A 19,078-nucleotide genomic window follows, 5' to 3' on the forward strand; every position below is an offset into this window, starting at 1 on the left:
CTACAGTTTCTGAATATGGAAACAGTATTCCATACAAGATAACGACACTAATGTGAAATGTGGTTGAAATAAGTTCATCAAAACATGAAGAAACGTTCTCATTTTTATGGTACTTTGGATGAAAGAAAAAGATAATAAAAATTAAAATGTATTACTGGCCAAATAATATGGCGTACATGGAGTGGGTAAATTTCTTAATGGAAGAAATCTTGTGCTTCTAACTGCTATTTGGAAGGTTCTGAATGTGCCTCGTATAAATGTTACATTAGTCATGGAAACAAAAAGTATATATTTTGAAAAAGAAGGAATGAGCAATTGAATAGGTATGTATGACATCATTCACTCTTGATCAGCATAGCAACAGCTTTACGACCTACAACTATGAAAGCCATTTGTTGAAACTGGATTGTACTGTGCATTATATACGAGATATAAATTTTTGTCACTTTTACCCATCAAAACCCAGGGTGCGCATTATACATGCATGCGCACTATACACGTGTAAATACGGTATAATGCATTACAGCACCAAGATGGCCACAAACATTTACTTTTCTCAGCTAAATTAGAAAGACAAGTTCATACATGTTGTAAGTAAATGTATCTTCTATTCTTACGTTTCTAGAAAAAAAAACCTACTAATTTCAAGAAATTTCAGACACTCGCATTGCAGAAGGAGATTTAAACTTCTGTCTTAAAATTTATAATTACTCTGAATTACTTTGATTTGTTACAATTTTCAAGTACCAGTATTGATATAGGTGGAAATCTAAATTGATATCTACAGTGTCGGAAAAAAGTTTAAGGACATCCCTAAAAAAAATCAATGGTGTCCTGTCCTTGCACTTTCTATCGAAGTGGCAATATTAGCACTGGATATGAGTAAGCATGACAACAGTGCGCTATTGCTACAAGAAGCAGGAATGGTGCGGTGTGAACTGACATATAGATTTGCAATGAGAGGGTCAAAATCGGACATTTTTGAACAAGAAACTGGGAACCACAAGTAAACGAAATGCATTACATGTTGACCTGGTTGCACAGTGTAGCAATGGGCTATGAAAGCAAACATTGTATGACAATGTAGAAACAATGCATTAGGCACCTGAGGGCACTGTCAACTATTGCAACTGTGCATGCAAATGGGAGGTAATCTTCAAAGATAATGCCAGTGGTGGTCTCGTTTGCACCACGTTGAAACTAAAACGTCAGTATGCATTGCAATGGCAACACTGGAACCATTCTGGGTGCCCTCTGTTCAGCTGTTTCCTCTCTAGCATGCCTGGAAGAGGACAAAGGCTTGTTGTGAACTGGTAACAATGGTGTCATCAACATGAAAAAGAAGTACCAGGGTTGCTACTATTTTTTGATTATGAAATTCCCTGGCATTTCCAGTACAAAAATGAAATTTTTCCAGACATGTTTATTATCATGATTTTTGCTTTTGAACCTCATGTTTTTTAATTAAATATATATATATAATCTGTTAATTATTATGAATAATCACTTTCACAACTTTTTTTTTTAAGCAAATTTCATTCTACACACACACACGAACATGTGATAATTCGAAGAGTAAAATGTAAAATTACAATCGGCATCAAATGTATTGGGTGCTACAATCACGTGCCTCTAGCCTTCAGGCTAAGGTAACAGATGTACATTATTTCACCATAAGAGATCTCCACAATATTAAAACAGAAATATTTCATAAACCATACACAATTTTTCATTTTCTGGCGGATTTATAATGTCGTAGAAAATGCTGCCTTTTTGCTTACATTTATAAGTACACAGCATCTGGAGAAATTTTTGTTGTATATAAGAATTCTATAGGAAATGCCAACAAGATTAAGATCTATAAAATTACGATAACCTCATCTTTACCAACCTTTTCGATAATTATGATCACATTGTCAGTGTACTTTAATTATGAATCAGATATCTGGACTGCAAGTTTTACTTTGATATTCTTTCTAATATCTAGTATTATAAAAGTGAAATTTGAAGGAATCATAATTTTGCACAAGACAGAGAATCTTAAGAACGAAAGAAACAAGTTTCTAAACTGAATCTTTTTGGGAGTGGAATCACAAGAACCGAATCCAGAAGTGGAAGTGAACTGCTTGTTCATTCTGCAACTCTTTCTCTTGCAGCCTCCAAAATGCATGTAAATTCTAGACGATCTGCAAAATTCCCTGACATTTCCCTGACAAGCCAAATTCCATTTTCCAGGTTTTCCAGATGCGTAGCAACCACGAGTACAGCCTTTTAACAAAACTGAGAACCTGTGGAATGGAATGTGCTCGAGGTTTTCCGAAATGAAGATGACAAATGTTGCCAAATTAGGGCTTGCTATTACCACACTTTGACAACAGATAACAGTGGAGAAATGTTGCAGGTTGATAAAATTCCATGCCAGACCTTATCAAGATGGGCTTTCAGCACTCTTGATTACTGAACCATGTTTGCAACTTTGCTTTTTGGACATGATTAAATGGCAACAACGTATGTGTGCAGGGTGGCTACTCTAGGACCATGATAAAATTCAAGTATAATTCCCAGTTCTCAAAAATTCAATGCCAAAAACACATGTAGCTATTTAAAATATACAATTTAAGGTGCAGAGTTTACATTTGCCATTTCACATACTCAGATTCAAAATACATCTATAAACACAAGTCTCAAACGTTACGGGATAAACTAATTTACAAAAAAAATGTTAACTGTATAAGAATTTCAGACTCAAATTTACCTAATGAATTTCAAGATATCTTAGTTTGCAATAATTTTTCAGTCGGTTAGATAGATTGTTCTGCAAAGGACACTAACAACGTGTAATTTTTCACGTCTATGGCGAAAAATTCACGCAGACTTCATGCATAATTTCTGGAGCCAATATAATTTATGCATAATTCCTGGAATTCCCGGTGGGTAGCCACCCTGGTGTGGTATTTTTCCTTGTTATCCCTAAACTTTTTGCCAACACTGTATATAGGGTTCAAAGCAGTATCCACTCCGCCATACAATGTATCTAACTGCATTAGCTATGTGTTAGTACCAATACAATTAAAATATCCGTTAAAAAAAAAAATATAATAATAATAAAAAAAAATCCACCCTGGCAGGAAAAAATGCATTATAGAAAGATTATGCACAATATGCAACAAACCTCAAAATGCATATAAAAATGAAGACTTCCCAATGGCATAGTGGTAAGGTCATCACATTGTAATCAAAATGTCCCAGGTTCGATACTTTGGACACACATTACACACTGGTTTGGATCCCACTTTAAACTGTAGGTCTAATCCCAATTAACCTATTTGTGCATAAAGTGGACTTAAACCCCAACTGAAACAAATTAACAAATAAAATGCATTGTCTGGCTCAAAACAACAGGAAATACATTTTAAAACATTAAATCCATGTTTTCATTACAAAGGAATAAAAAAGACAAACACCTGTACTCTAGTAACAAATCATACTAACCATGATTCTTTTCAGACAATAGGGACCTCGTGGCTGGAAGAAATATTTCCATCAGTTCAGGAACTTTACGAATTATTCTAAATGCACATAGAGCTGCTTTTTTCCTTATGTAGGCATTCGGAGATTTCATTAACCTCTCCACCTCTGCAGCCAGGTCTCGAGACATCTCAGGAGAGGCAATAGCTCCTAGCGTGCACAGCGCAAGCCCTACCACAAACTGTGTCGAACTGTTCAGGTCACTGGAAAGAGGCAAAATACAACATGTTTTGCAAGACGTGTAATAGAGACCCAACATGCATCTTCACCTGTAAAAAGTAGAAATGATTGCAAGTGCCAACAGAAACTGTGAAACACACATAAAATAAGGCACCAGAATTATAAAAACAAAGAATAATTTAAACAAAAATCAATTTATAAAACCTTTACTTTACCTTGGTACAGACATGGACACTTCTGGACTGTAACGATCCCATTAAGAGTCAATGGGGCTGTTACAACCCAGAACTGTCCGTGACTGTACCAATAACAAAATACAGTATAATAAAGACTTAACGAACAGTGATTTCAAATTGACATAATAACAGAAGGCTTGGTAACTGCAAGGGAGCTTTCAGACCAAAACAGCCAATCTTCGTGGTAGAGTGGTTAGCACGTGTGCTACAACACCAGGGGTTCCATGGTTCGAATACTGGCCCGAGCATGGGTGTTCTTTCAGTTCACTAATTTCATCACACATCCCACACTGTATATGTAAAACTAACAGAAGCAAACCATTGCATGTTACTGACAAAATAACATGACATGCAAGCAACAATTGACATGAGTTTGTCATTCCAGTATGAGTGTTGCATTTATTTCTTAAGGTTTGATTTCAAGTGGCAAGTATTGTTTGTCACCTACGGTCTGAAAGCTCCATAAGATTATGTGTTTTGTCAACAACCAGCAATGAATAATACTGGAACCAATGCAACAAAATTAATATACATCGTAGGTTCTTTTTTCCCTCAACTCCATTGGGATTGATGATGCAAATGAGGAATGTAACCCAATACAATAACAATGTGTGGGTTATAAAAATATAGTGACTAACAATACCATGAAAAGATTACATCACACCATATTGATAGGTATGGGGACACAATGAGAATAAGACCACGAAACATTGATGTGGATAAAATAATAGCACATACATCTTTTATGAATAGTGAAAGGATTCTTTTATGTAACTTTTAGTGGTTCTTACAAATTTACCATGAGTGCAGTATGCTTCAACATAGTATGCTCGAGGGTGGGGACTCTGGCAGTTACGAGCAAGGGAAAAGTCTAGGGATGTGCCAAAGCCGATTACAGACGTATGAAAATCGGCCGAAATTGACATATCGGCATCTGTATCGAAATCGGCAAAAATCTGATATTTAAACCGGTACAGTTTATACTAGAGTTTTACCTTCTAATAAGTTTTATATTCTAGTTTTGTAAGATTTATTGAAAATTTGGTTATGATTCGTCATTATTGTAGAGTTTTTGTAATAAAATTATTGCGAACTCTCATTCAAAGGATCAACCTAACTATAAATCGGAAATAAAACAGTACATTGCTGAACCAGGATCTGCTGTTGTATTGGAAATTCAAAAATGAGTATTCAATCCTGAACCAAGTGCTGACAAAATACTTGGGCATACTTGCTGCATCAGTATTCAGTGATTGAGTGTTCGGAGTTGCTGAACAGATTTGAGATAAGAGAAGAAGTAGGTTACTTCCTGAAGTGCTTCCAAATCTCGTGTTTCTGAAGTTGAATCTGGCAGAACAGGAATTCATTTTGCATTTCAAAGAACTGCTTGTGTACTAATGTTAAATGTCTTGAGAATCCGTTCTTCTTGAAGGTTCACATAACATTTTGTAGATGCAAATGTACATTCGCACTCTTGAGAATATATATGTGTATACATATGATATGCAATAGAAATGTACATAGCAAATTTATTTTTGTCATGCTGAAAATAACATCCCATTTCTGTTTAATAATCTTATGTATCGGAATCGGTTAAATATCGGCATCGGTATGGGTTCCAAAAATTATCGGGGAGTACATCGGCATCGCTAAATTTTCAGCTTCGTCACATCCCTAGAAAAGTCCAATGCAGGACATTACACTGGGAATCCTGTAACTATAGTATTTTATTTTAAAGTATAACAACACACACACAAAAGAAGAACTGTTAAAGACTTACTTCTTCAGGCAATTTGTAATAAGCAGATGGACATCCTGCCTCTCATCCAGCAGCAACATGGCTCCCAGGTAGCCAATCCGCTTATCTGTGAACCTCGGGGAGGCAATGAGCTTCAGGCATTCCAACTGACCAAAGTGGGCAGGATACCTGAAATGTGCGCGCAGAAAAAATTATAAATTTCTTGTGTGAAAAAGTTTGCATGGGTACGAATTATGGGTGACCTGGTACCACTGTTAATTCTCTTACTGATTTACACTAAATACAGATGAGTATACTTTAAAAACTGTAACAATTCAAAGTAGTTTAGAATATTTACATGTAAGTTTTCCATTGGAACTATATTACAGCAATTTTTGCTTTACAATATTCATAATGTCACAGGAGATAATCATTTAATTGCAAAATCCACTTCTCCACACAACACTGTTGAGAAAATATTGAAAATTATGTATTTTGTATCATGTTCATATTGTTGTAATCCCATCTTACCAGGGATCTGAGGTCACAGGGATGCTTCAATAACACATTTAGGTAGAGCTTAATTATACTTGTGAGTTGAACCTGCTCCGACCAAGAGGAATGAGATATGGAAGGTTGAGTTTAAAGGTTATTTACGCTTGTTCATACCTGGTAGGTGAATGATGTTCTTGTCCAGATGCTTCTTGCAGACCGAATTATGACTGATGTCAAGGTTCGATACTGTGACCCTTGACTCACTATACCGAGCAATCCCGTGCGAATGGCTGCATGCTTATGCAGGCACAAACTTCGTACACCGTCGTCGTAGTTTAGTTCGTTGTAATGTGTACTAGTAATATAAGAGTAATGAGAGCCAGCTTCAGGCTGAGCTTGCTTTTATAATCTATTGCTTCGAAAGGTTATTACACCTTTCGAACACGCTGGATCATGTTAGATCCACGTATTTGCCTCTCAGTCATTGCTTCGAGGAAGTTACGAAGTTTGCGCATTCTTGAGATTGCTCGCTGGTCGGACAATTCCAGTGAATAAACACGCATAAAATAATCTCTTGACGAGGTTTTCTCATATTTTTAATCACCATATCTCTACAATATATTTAGAAACTACGAGGGTCGTTCAAGGAAAAAGTTTCCCTATGTTGCAAAACATTTTATTTCTTACGTTACAGATAAAAATCAAGTTGCACCAAGTATCATGGAACTTTCTCACTTTTCAACATAATTTCCAAGGCAGCACAAGCATTTGTCCCATTGTTGCACAAGTTTTTGAAAGCCATCTGCAAAAAATTCGGGGTCCAGGGAACGAAGAACACTTTTCTCACGGCTGTTTCCATTCCATCGACGTCCGTTTGAATTCTGGAGTGTAGTGATGAACGAAGCTCTCATCCTGAGTCACAAAACGGCAGAGAAAGTTGTTCCCTTCATTGTGGTACCAGTCAGAGAATCCAGGCAACATGTCATACGTGTCATGAGATGTTCTGCAGTGAGTTGTCATGGGACCCAACACGATGAAACCTTCACGTATCCCACATTTTCGTGGATGATTTTGTGTGCAGTCTTGACGGAAATGTTCAAATCAGCGGCTGCTTCACGAACCTTGATTCGACTGTTGGCCAAAACCAGTGCATTCACTTTGTCAACCAATGTTGCGTCACTGACTATAGACGGGCCACCGGGCCAATCTTCATCGAATATGCTTGTTCGTTATTCAGAAAACGATTTGCACCACCTTCGCACCATTTGCAATGACATTACAGAGTCTTCATAAACAACAACAAGCTTCCTGTGGATGTCGATAGGAGCAAGACCATTTGCCCACTCATACCGGATCACAGAACAAATCTCTTCTTTACTCCACACCGCCAAAATATGTTGTTCCGCCATGACTCGATACTCCTTATGGCCAGGGCAAATTTCTCACTGCATGACTCACGCTAATCACATGCCGCGCATGCGAGGTAGACCGCACAAACATTGCATTGTGTGTAAATATAGAAGAAAGAACACATTGCTAGTTTCATTTAATTTATTGGGCTCCAACTTTCTCAAAAAAACTTTTTCCTTGAACGGCCCTCGTATAAAAGTATAGGTGATTCAATTTCAAAATACACTTTCCGAAACTGACACACTTGGAATTGGACATTGTCTCAGTCTTCATGCTAGTACGAGGGCCACTATTTATATTTTGAGCCTTGGCAACACTGATTGAAGTTAGGCGCGATTTGACGTTTGCACGGAATCATGTGGCATTATTGACCATAACGTACTTCAAATGTTTTGTCAATAGCTTGATTTGTGTTGTTTATGTTGCCTTGGAGATTGCGCGACAACAATAAAATGGAATTAACTCGTGAACATTTTCGTGCGATGATTTTTTACGATTTTCGACGTGGATTATCAAGACAAGAGTGCATCGATCAACTTTCTTCCACATTTGGCGATGAAGCCCCATCCTTTGCCACTGTGAAACGCTGGTATAACGAATTTAATCGTGGCCGCCATTCGCTCACCGACGAGATTCGCAAAGGTCGTCCAAAATCAGTTGTTGTTCAAGAAAACATTGATGCTGTGCAAAACCTAATACTGCAAGATCGTCATGTCACATACTGTGAGATTGAGGCAACCATAGGCATTAGTTCCACCGGCATATATAAAATATTACATGATCATTTAGCTGTGAGAAAGGTATGTTCTCGTTGGATCCCACACAATTTGACAAAAACTCAAAAAGACGCTCGCGTCAATTGGTGCAAACAAATGCTCAATAAATACAATCGAGGTGCTTCAAAAGACTTATATAAGATTGTAACAGGTGACGAATCGTGGAAATATGCATATGAGCCGTAACGTAAACAGCAGTCGACTGACTGTATGGGTGTTTCAAGATGAACCCAATCCAACAAAAGTTGTTCGTGCTCGAAGCACATCGAAACAAATGGTCGCCTGTTTTTTCGGGAAAACTGGTCATGTGGCAACTGTGCCTTTAGAGGAACGTAGAACGGTCAACTCTGAATGGTACACAACAATTTGTTTGCCAGAGGTCTTCGGTCAAATACGGAAAACAAACAAACGCCGTCGGATCATTCTTCATCAAGACAATGCCAGCTATCACACATCTCGTCTAACAACCGACTTTATGAACAGTCAAAAAATCGAATTGATGGGTCATCCGCCGTACAGTCCTGATTTGGCACCCAATGACTTCTTCTTGTTCCTGAATGTCAAGAATAAATTGCGTGGACAACGATTTTCGTCGGCGGAAGCGTTCAAAAACCATATTATGGAGGTGTCTCAAGAAGATTGGAAAAAGTGCTTTGACAAATTGTTCGAACGAATTCAAAAGTGTATTGACCATAAAGGAGAATACTTCGAAAAACAATAAAGCAGTTTTCAATGCCAAATTCCTGTTTTTTCATTGTTAGGCTCAAAATATAAATAGTGACCCTCGTAATTAAGTAATTTATAGTTCATCCAACTCTTATTTCATTTTTACTTCACTCATTACATTACATTATCTATTCAAAATAAGTTAATTTATACAGTAAAACCTCATTAATCCGGACCCTGACAAGTCGGATTTAGCTTAATCTGGACAGGCATAAGGGGAAAAAAAAAGTAGAATGCAAGGTTTTAAATGTGGCTAGAAGTCAACAATCACTTTAGTATTATTTTCAAAGAATGGACATTTCTCAAGAGAATGAAACATGTTTCATGTTCTTAGGTGCCATACAAGTTGAATAATAAGCCAAAATGTGATTTTTTTTTTATGAAAAATAGGTAATTTGAATTTTTGGAGGAAAATTGTTATAACTCTGGCACTATGGGAGCAATCTACTTCGGATAAGTTTTGTTTTGCAGCTAAAACATCAGAGCATGCAACCGTGTACAATTCAGAATGTCGAAACCAAGGAAGGAGGGTTTGGGGGACGCGACCCACAAATTTCAAGGGAAAACAAACTAAAAATCTGTAGTTTGTCCCCTCTTCTCCTGCTATTTTGGGGAGAAGGTGCAAACCTTAGTATTCTTTTCAAAGAATGGACGTTTCCAAAGAAAATGAAACATGTTTCATGTTCCTGGGTGCCATACAAAATGCAAAATGAGCCAAAATGTGAAACTCTGTTCGGAAATGTGGCATAGATATGTTGCGGGGGAGGGGGGAGAGGGAGGGAGGTTGGTCATCAACGTGAATTTCCCAGGCTTGCTCGAGACCTGTGTCAGAGTTTCCACCCAAACATAAGAGTATGAAGGTCCAAAAAGCACATTCATTTCGTAATTAGCACCATGATACCATATGGTATCATCAGGGCAGTACGACCTTACTCTGATGATACCATGTGGTATCATCGGGAGAGTAAAGGTTAAGCTAACACACAATTTTTTGAAGTCTAACAACATTCAGCAACAAGACTGTAAAAAACACAGCCCCGAGAAAATGTCCTTTGTGCATTGCATATGCCGCCATTGTTAGAATAGACAACTTGTTTACTGCACGGACAACAATCCATTCTTTCCTTAGGGCTATGCCCTTTAAAACACCATAATAAACATGTTTTGTTGCTATAAACTGAGTTTTAATGCACTTTCTACTGTTCTTTTAGGCTATTTAACTTAATCCAGACTTTCGTTAAACCGGCCAACTTATCCCCCCATTAGTCCAGATTAACGAGGTTTTTACTGTATAAATCAATAAAATTACTAAAATCGTGCAAGTGTATGGATTCATGGTGCTTACTCAATACAATTGCAAGTTTCCAAAGTGAATTTAAAAAAAAACCTGGAGGTAAAAAATTAAGAATTGTTAAAATAAATATTTGCACTAAATATTTATAAATACTTCCTCATACATCTTACTAAGTAATTTATAGTCTCCATAGATGTTGAAAACTAACAATTAATGTAAGAGTAAATGTCTTGGATCTTTGAAAAAGACAATCTTCCCCATAACCCATTGACATCCAAAATTAAGCAATCACCTCACCTAAGTCACATAAAATTAACAAACAATGGTCAATTACCCCTGATACTGCAACAGCATCTGTTGCATTTGAAACACGAAGATAGGCTGCTATATAGAGAGTCCACACAGGTAAAAGAGGAAGAGAAATATTATGCAAAACCAAGGCAGGCTCAGTACAACAGTTGGTAGAGCAATGCCACAGTACGTCAGACATGGGTTTCAGTTTTAGTCAAGCCTGAATTATTTACTTAAACTTCTGTAATAAAAAGGAGAGTTGCTGTATTGCAGATGAAAGAAATTACTTTTACTGATATTACTCTTCCTTTCCATTTATGTAAATTTGGTTACAAATAATTCCAAATTCAATATCTTACCCAAGCATGTGAATGTAAAGTAGTTTCGCCACGTTTCTGCATCTCCACACACTGTCCTCCTCTCGAAATGTGGATCGGATATATGCACACTCTTTATTGATAACAGCTCGCTCTTCGGCAGCTGTGCGTGCTGCACGGATCTGGCGTATTAAATCTCTCAGCCGCATAGGGGTTGGCATCTTAACTGCAAAATAAATTACACAAATTAACACACACACACTCACTGCAGCACATACTTTCTATACTGTATTCTGGGCCATTAAACCAACTTTTTTAATGATCTCTCGGTGGCATCAGCTGACACTCTCTTGCCTTGCTTTCTTGTTGCATTTATTCAGGGTCCAACAAGGTGCAGTGGAGGGAACTCAAACCAATATACAGGATGTACACAAATGAAGTATACAATTTCGGATTGTAATAGAAATTACACTACAATAAAGAACTCAGAAATTACGAGGGAGATAGCGGCCATCCTAGCCGAAACCCTGCACAAAACTATGCTGAACATGACTGTTAGAGCCAAAGAATGTTCTTGTCAAGGTGGTGTCCATCTCAGGGATGTAATCTTCAAACACTGAACACAGTGCAAAACTCCCGTCCTTTGGCAGTGTTTTCCATATATTTGGTAATAAATGTTGCTTCCTACATGCTCCACATATGCATTTGAAATGTGTCCCATCAATATGGCCCACCCTGTACATATGACACATTTACTGACTATGACACATGCATCCATCATTATACCGGGAACTTTACATTACGTTACAGTATATCACTTGCCCTGTGCATTGCTGTTTGTGTACCTATAGACATCACGAGCCATTTCTCAACATTGTAACCAGGCACATAGACAGGGGGAGGGCTAAGGGGCTATCCTACAAATATCTAATTTAAATGTTATTTTTATTGTTAATAACAGAAAAAGATATAACCACAGTAAAAACTGCATTACATCAAAAAAAAAAAGTTTAGTGTATAATAGAGGAGCCAGGTTATATTTTCATATTCCACCATTAATCCAAAGAATGAATGGATCCACAGCTTCCAAAGCTTAGTTTTCTTTGTGAGGTGTCACAGAATATAAATTTCATGAGTAAAATTTACCACTAACTGTTAATGACTTTTTTTTGAACGATTGTGTAAAAGTGATTAACAACTATCATTTTCAGTACACTAACTACAAAATATTGGATGGATCGAGTAGCAAACTCTCTCCATATATGTAATAACAATAAATCTGGATTGAAATTTGTATATTTTAATAACTTATAACAGTTTTTATTGTAAAATAACAATAATTATTATGTACTAATCAAGTTTCATCCACGGCCTGACCATCCCACCCAAATAAAATTCTGGCTCACATTTGTAATGGCACAATATTTGACACACAAATTCAAGCAGGCATTCCATGTGACCTTCAAAGCAAGGGTGCCAACCATGAAAACGAAATCATTCCCAAACAACCTAATACTGGCCAATTTTCATGGTACATGCAAGTAGGGGAATGGGGACTTCTTGGACACACTGTACAGTATATATGATACAGATAACTGTACACTAATTACTAAAAGGTTGTATTTCATCTCATGTGTCATCAACATATTCAAAATGAGATAAAATCACATGTACCTTGTTTTTGCCTTCCAAATTTACAGACAGACCTTGACCCTCCTTCAGAGATGGGAAGAAACAATTTGTGATAAATAGTTAAAATGGATTTAAAAGTATAAACACATGGTGTTGAAGCTGTCAGGTACCACGAAAAGATTTTAAGTCATCCACAACACAATCTTTTCTCCCATCCCTGAAGAAGGATCAAGGTTGGTTTTAATACAAACAAATTAATTGGTGTTTTAAGTCCAACTTATGCACAGTACAGGTCCTACAGTTTAAAGTAGGATCCGAACCACTATGTACATCCACCGGGTATTGAGCCTTGGATTCCTTGATTACAAGGTGACGAAGCTACCACTGCACCACTGGGGAGACCAGAAAAAATAATTAAGAAGGAGACAGAATTCGTCTGACACACACGAGTACAGTCGAGCCAGGGATGGCAAAACTAGCTGGAAAGGTCTATTCCAAATGCAAATGGGGAAGCAGGTAGAAGCAACAGCCAAACTACGCTGTGATATTTTGTTTATATAGATTTGCTTGTTTTTAGTTTCATTCTGAATCCTTCCATAATTTGAAACGTATCTCTAATTACTTCACTGATGTTTCCACAGCAAACAATTTTCAAGGAACTCTTACCATCCCAAATTGTCATTGCTGCCACAGACCTCCAGGTACCAGACCAGAAACGTGAACCTTTTTATGTGTGTCAACTTTAAGCTAAAAATTTCATAGAGAGGGAAACACTATCATGGTGGCAAGCATACATTCATATTTCTACTTGTAAGAACTATTTTGAAGTTTGTGAGTCATTGCATCACACAAGATTGTAATTTTTAAGTTTACTGAGAAGTATATAACTCTACATATTACACTCCACAAGTGAGAACAAATAATTTCTTCACAAAAATGAAAACTTAAAAAGCTCTAATGTGCATCTCCACCATATTTAAAATCCCAGAGCTTTGCACGGCTTCAAACAAAAGCTCATCGTTTTCAGGCAGTAGTTAGAGGTCTGTGATTCCTGCCGTCACCCCTATTTTGACACTGAACAAGTCCAGTTGGCGCATGCGCACTTCTGTTCATGGTTTCGGCTAAGGCAGCCGGACCAAAAAAAAAAAAAATCTCAGTCCAAGAATACAGCATGTTCAACAAGCATTGACCACTTTTTCTTTTACTTGAAAAATAAAAAAAAGTAGCAACTCCATAAACATCGGTGAAGTATTTACCGAAAAAATATAAAAGAAAACATACACAGAAATGAATCCATTTTGGGGTCTCACTAACAACACAGTGTTCACAACAGTTTAACTCACTACTATTTCTTTGAGCTGTGGATGAGTGATTGATCATAGTGATTGATGGCTGATAATGGCATATCAGCAATTTACTAAGTTTTACAACATAAGATTCCTACAAGGAACCAGTAACGTTGTCATAAAAAGTTTAAAATAAGTTTCTGTAGGCTATGAAATAAGATTATACATTTTTGATTACATTTCATTTTTGATTTGCATCACATCTGCTTTATTATTCACTACTATTGGCAGTCACTAGGGCTCTATTGTGATGTAGTCATATTATTATCCAGGTCCAGTTTCCAAGGACTAAGTTAAACAAATTTATAGCTTGTGTGAACACAATAATGCTGTCTTTATTATCATGCAAATGCATATTTTTTGCTTTAGGCCATATCTGGCCAAAATATGGTACAAAAAGATATTTCTGATCACAAAAGCTGCAATTAAGATTTCACCACTTATTGTCATATCACGCTTGTGCAGGTAACTTAAAGGAATTTTGTTACCATTTTCTTTTATTAAATACTTCTTATAAACAGGAAGATAATTGTTGTGCAAGGTTTGTTTTTTCCAATATTTCACCAAAATGTATAAATTTTATCTCCTTACATGGTCAACAATATGTTGCACAGACTTTACTGCAAAAGACAATGATTTTGCAAACTGGCTAAAAAAGGTTTATTTTGTTGAAGTTTTAGGGGATGAATGAATAACTAAAAGGTTTAGTTCAGAGAAATTCCAGCAGTAGTGATCACTCGACAAATTTAAAATGTGGCTATAAAATATAATGAATAAAATCAATGAAAGTTACTCTATGTAGTATCCAGATCTATGTCACAATAATCATGGCTCTGTACATTCATGTGGTATACATTCCTAATGCATTTCAATTTATGTTATTTTATGTCACTCTTCTACTTCTACAAGGATGTGTATGAATGATGAAGTGTTCATAATCCCAAAAATTATATATGAATCAGGGGTGGCGCCAGAAATTTTTCACCAGGTGGGTAGAAACTGTATATTGATAGATTAGGGTGGGCAGGTATAAATGCAAGGCCATATATATGTATGACGTATATGTACTATGTATATGTATCCCCTCCTCTCTTACACTCCCAATTTCCCTACACTTCTTTTCCCTTTACTTTTCATCTTTTCTGTTTTACTCTTTAATGCCTTCTTATATCTTTCTATCTCAGCTTGTTACCTCTTTCTCCCTTTCACTTTCTCTCTTTCCATTCTTCAAATGTTGGTGTCTTTCATCTTTCTCTTCTAATCTTTTCTCGCATCTTGTTCCACTTCTCTGTCTCAGAGGGACACAAGTATTTCAAGGAATTGTTTGTGTGTGCGCAGCCATACGTTCTAATCACATTCTTTCATTCACGCGCAAAAAATACAAGGCACATATTCAATTTTCTATATCCGACGACAGTGATAGAAAGTGTGAAGGCAGACAATGGTGAAGAATTAAATTACTTTCTCGTAATTTAAATGCATGTTCCTGATCATTTTATTTTCATCATATGAGTTTTTTTACTGAAACTTGGTTATTCATGATCACTTTTCTTGGCTTACAAGGTTATTGCAACTGACATATGTATCTGAATGTATGTCTGCAGTAACGGCGATCAGGTGCCAAAACTTGGCGGCAAGGACAGTTTACTTTTTTGGTAGAAAAGTCTTAGCATTAAGAGGCCATAGTGCAGGTGCAACAAGTGGCAAAATGTAGTGGGGGGGACTTTCCTCTCTCGCTCCTCCTAATTGCCGCCACTGAATATTTGGATTAAAATTAATGTCTTATTGGGAATGTGCACGCGCACGTGGAAAAAAGCAATTCTTTCTTCATTCTGCATAAAGTATCCCAAAGCTTATGAAAGGCTATTTTGACAAAACATCCATCACCCAAAAGTAATAATCAAGTAACGTTGAAAAATCTGTTGATAATTGAAGAGATTATTTACTAAGTTACTATTAGTTTTCTGAAGTTAGTCTTCGTTACTCATGCGGGAGAAGTAACACACGTATGGTTAGATGAACACATGCCCTGAGGTAAACAAATAGTTTACATTTTGTAGAATGTGATTTTGGATACAAGGAATTCATCGAAATTGATCACCATACCCGGTAATTCATCTCTTTTTCACAGATAACTTGGGTTGTATAGCGCGACCTTTTAGAAAGCGCTAAAATGTTACCTCTATCCTGCCCAGTATACCCTGGAAACTTTAATCTTGCAGGTGAACGAAACTGGAACCACATTCAAAATAATAATTTGTGGGGGTTGTATTTTCAGTGTCTGCGTGTATTTGTTTTCGCCCTTAGTCTCTTTCACCTAATCACCACTGAACCTCATCGTTGCCATTAGTCAAATTAGCAGAAAACTTACTTCACATAGAACAAATCAGTCGAATCAGCAACAACTTGCTCCTCCAAAAGTGGACTTTCATTAGTTCATACCCCTTCGTAAGTTGAGGTGGTAGTTTCAATTTCACATTGTTTCATTCTTGGATCAAGCCAGCTAACTCCGTGAACAATAACGTTGTTTTCTGAAAGTCTCAAATATTTGTCTCTGGCAATACACCCTCTTAAATGAACGAATCCTCTGTGGTGATAAAATGACACGTTTCCTGCGAGTTCTTCTGTATATTTTTCTCTCCAATGGCATAAAGTTGTCGCCTTATAATTAAGAGGTTCTGGCTTCTGCTGCCTCCTCCCCTGGTGGAAGCACAATGCACACTGGTTCGGACTACACTTTAAACTGAAGGTTTAGTCTCAATTAGCCTGTCTGAGCTTAAAAATGGATTTAAAACAAACAAACAAAATTTTCTAATGGATACTTCATGACACCTTTTTTCTTTACTTCATCTGCATCTACAGATTCTGTTGACCTTTTCGGCTGAACCTCTGATGCTTCTAAAGTTTAAACCATTCTCATTGTGACTGATTAGTTCTCTGACAGCCTTAAAACAAAACTTTCCTACCAATCCCTTTCTTCTTTTAATTCTATGTAAGTTAATCACAAGAAAAAGCGCATGATTACGTAACTGATAGGCTATTATCAATTCAATAATTCTGTCGCTTTTTCCAAACCCACATAGCTGTTACATCAAAATTTATACACCTCGGTATTGTAGTGATTATTGTGATTACTTCTTATAGTATTTATCAGTAGAACAAATACAAAGTTGTTGTTTGTATACCACGTAGATATTTGAAGATGAGATGTATGAGTCATTCCATGCCAAATCAACACAGATATGTGCAATTTTCAACCTGACCATCTCCGATTTTCATGAAATTTGGGGAGTTGAAACTATGCATGGAACTTAGTAACTATGGAAATTTTTAGTTTCGTTTGTCTTGTAATTGTTAAATTATTCAAGGTCAAAGTTCGCATAAATTGCTCTTTTTGAGCCCGCTTAGCTGTACTAAATGTGCTTTAACTCCGCCCCTATTTTGCCTAGGAAGCTCAAATAAAGCTTATTGTACAAGGAATTGAACAAGCTTTCCAGTGATATATAACAAGCCTACCTTTGGATAAAAGTATAATTTTGTCACGTGATCTTGGCCTTTGACCTTGAATATCACAAAACATGTCATCACCAAAAATCATGAAAAAAATATATTTGGTCCCTCATGCAATACTCTAAAACATATCAAAATATGATTCTGGGACTGCAATGGGATCAGAAGATACAAAATAATATGTGTAACTATGTGACTGAAAAAACCCTCATTACATGAACTATGACGACTCAAATTTCCCTTAACACCCCCTTACAAAATGTAAGGGAGTTATCCTGGGTATAATTGGTCATGAAAGAAATAGGTTAGGCACAGGGAGATCCCTAGCCGTGTGTGTCAAGCGCAAGTCCGGCATATTGTTGACCGCCATATTGAATTCAACGCAAAAATTTCAAAGGAAAGGGGGTGATGTGATATATAAAATCAGGCTACAAGTAGAATTTCACGAGAAATGAAGTGACGAAGATATTTCCAACATATATTTAACCAGCAAAAAGTTATACGCATATCTTTGACTTACGATATATGCACATTATAATGTTGTCAATGTTCCTGTGAGCACACTCTTTGACGTCTCTCACACTCACATAGAACATTTGGCAATGTAGAAGGTGCAACAAACATCATCGCAAGCAGCAACTATGCCTTCTCTCAGATGGTCAATATCACGGACTTTTAGTGCATGCACCATTCTCTTCAAATGTTTCTGAAGGTAAATGTCCTAAGATGTTAGATCTGGGGAATGTGCAGGCCATTTAATAGATCCCCGTCTACTCATCAATCTACCTAGAAATTTACCATGAAGAAATTGCCACAATGTCCACATAGTGTGATCACACTCTGTCCTGTTTCAAAACTCTGGAAAAGTGCCATATCCCGTAAGCAAGGATGAAAAACCTGTTCACTTAACAAATCCAAGAAGCCCTCACCATTTAAGATTCCGTTGTTGAATATGGACCAACCATTCCCGTTGTCCATACACTATACCACATCATTAGCTTACCATCAACAACCATTCAGCTGGGATCTGTCTACTGTAGATTATCAAATCATAGGTATTGCATATTATTTTTATTAACTTCACCGTCAACATAAAAATTAGCCTCGTCACTGAAGATTTTTTCTTTCCAAAAGAAGTGCTTGTTTGAGATGCTTTTCCCAATATTCTTCACTATTCAACTATTTGGTGAATGTCGCTGATTAAAATCATATGCAATGTTGGTTATACTTCTTTCTCTCCCGAGATGTCAGCGTGATCTCGATGAGTTCCTAACATGTTAGGAGCATTTTAATGCTTTGTTTTTAACACCTCGAAAAGGAAAAAAATGGTTACAAGCATGCAGTAATAACTTTTTGCTGGTTAAATATATGTTGGAAATATCTTCGTCACTTCATTTCTCGTGAAATTCTAGCCTGATTTTATATATCACATCACCCCCTTTCCTTTGAAATTTTTGCGTTGAATTCAATATGGCGGTCAACAATATGCCGGACTTGCGCTTGACACACACGGCTAGGGATCTCCCTGTGCCTAACCTATTTCTTTCATGACCAATTATACCCAGGATAACTCCCTTACATTTTGTAGGGGGGTGTTAA

The 19,078-nt window shown here is 36.8% G+C and overlaps 1 protein-coding gene across 4 annotated transcripts in view; it reads right to left on the bottom strand.

The window, feature by feature from the left end:
* Positions 1-19,078, bottom strand: part of AP-1gamma (adaptor protein complex 1, gamma subunit) — a 101,690-nt gene that overhangs the window by 51,268 nt on the left and 31,344 nt on the right. For 3 of the 4 annotated variants that reach the window (XM_083144154.1, XM_083144153.1, XM_083144156.1), the window contains 3 exons: positions 11,034-11,217; positions 5,725-5,871; positions 3,493-3,731 (listed from right to left, as the gene is read on the bottom strand). In XM_083144154.1, coding sequence (XP_083000280.1) covers positions 3,493-3,731; positions 5,725-5,871; positions 11,034-11,217 — 570 coding nt within the window. Of the gene's footprint in view, positions 1-3,492; positions 3,732-5,724; positions 5,872-11,033; positions 11,218-17,154; positions 17,173-19,078 lie in introns of those variants that run through there. The other variant, XM_083144157.1, reaches the window with a different exon arrangement.

This window comes from Lepisma saccharinum, chromosome 22 (assembly GCF_977018435.1).
Source record: "Lepisma saccharinum chromosome 22, izLepSacc3.1, whole genome shotgun sequence".
NCBI classification, from domain to species: Eukaryota; Metazoa; Arthropoda; class Insecta; order Zygentoma; family Lepismatidae; genus Lepisma; species Lepisma saccharinum.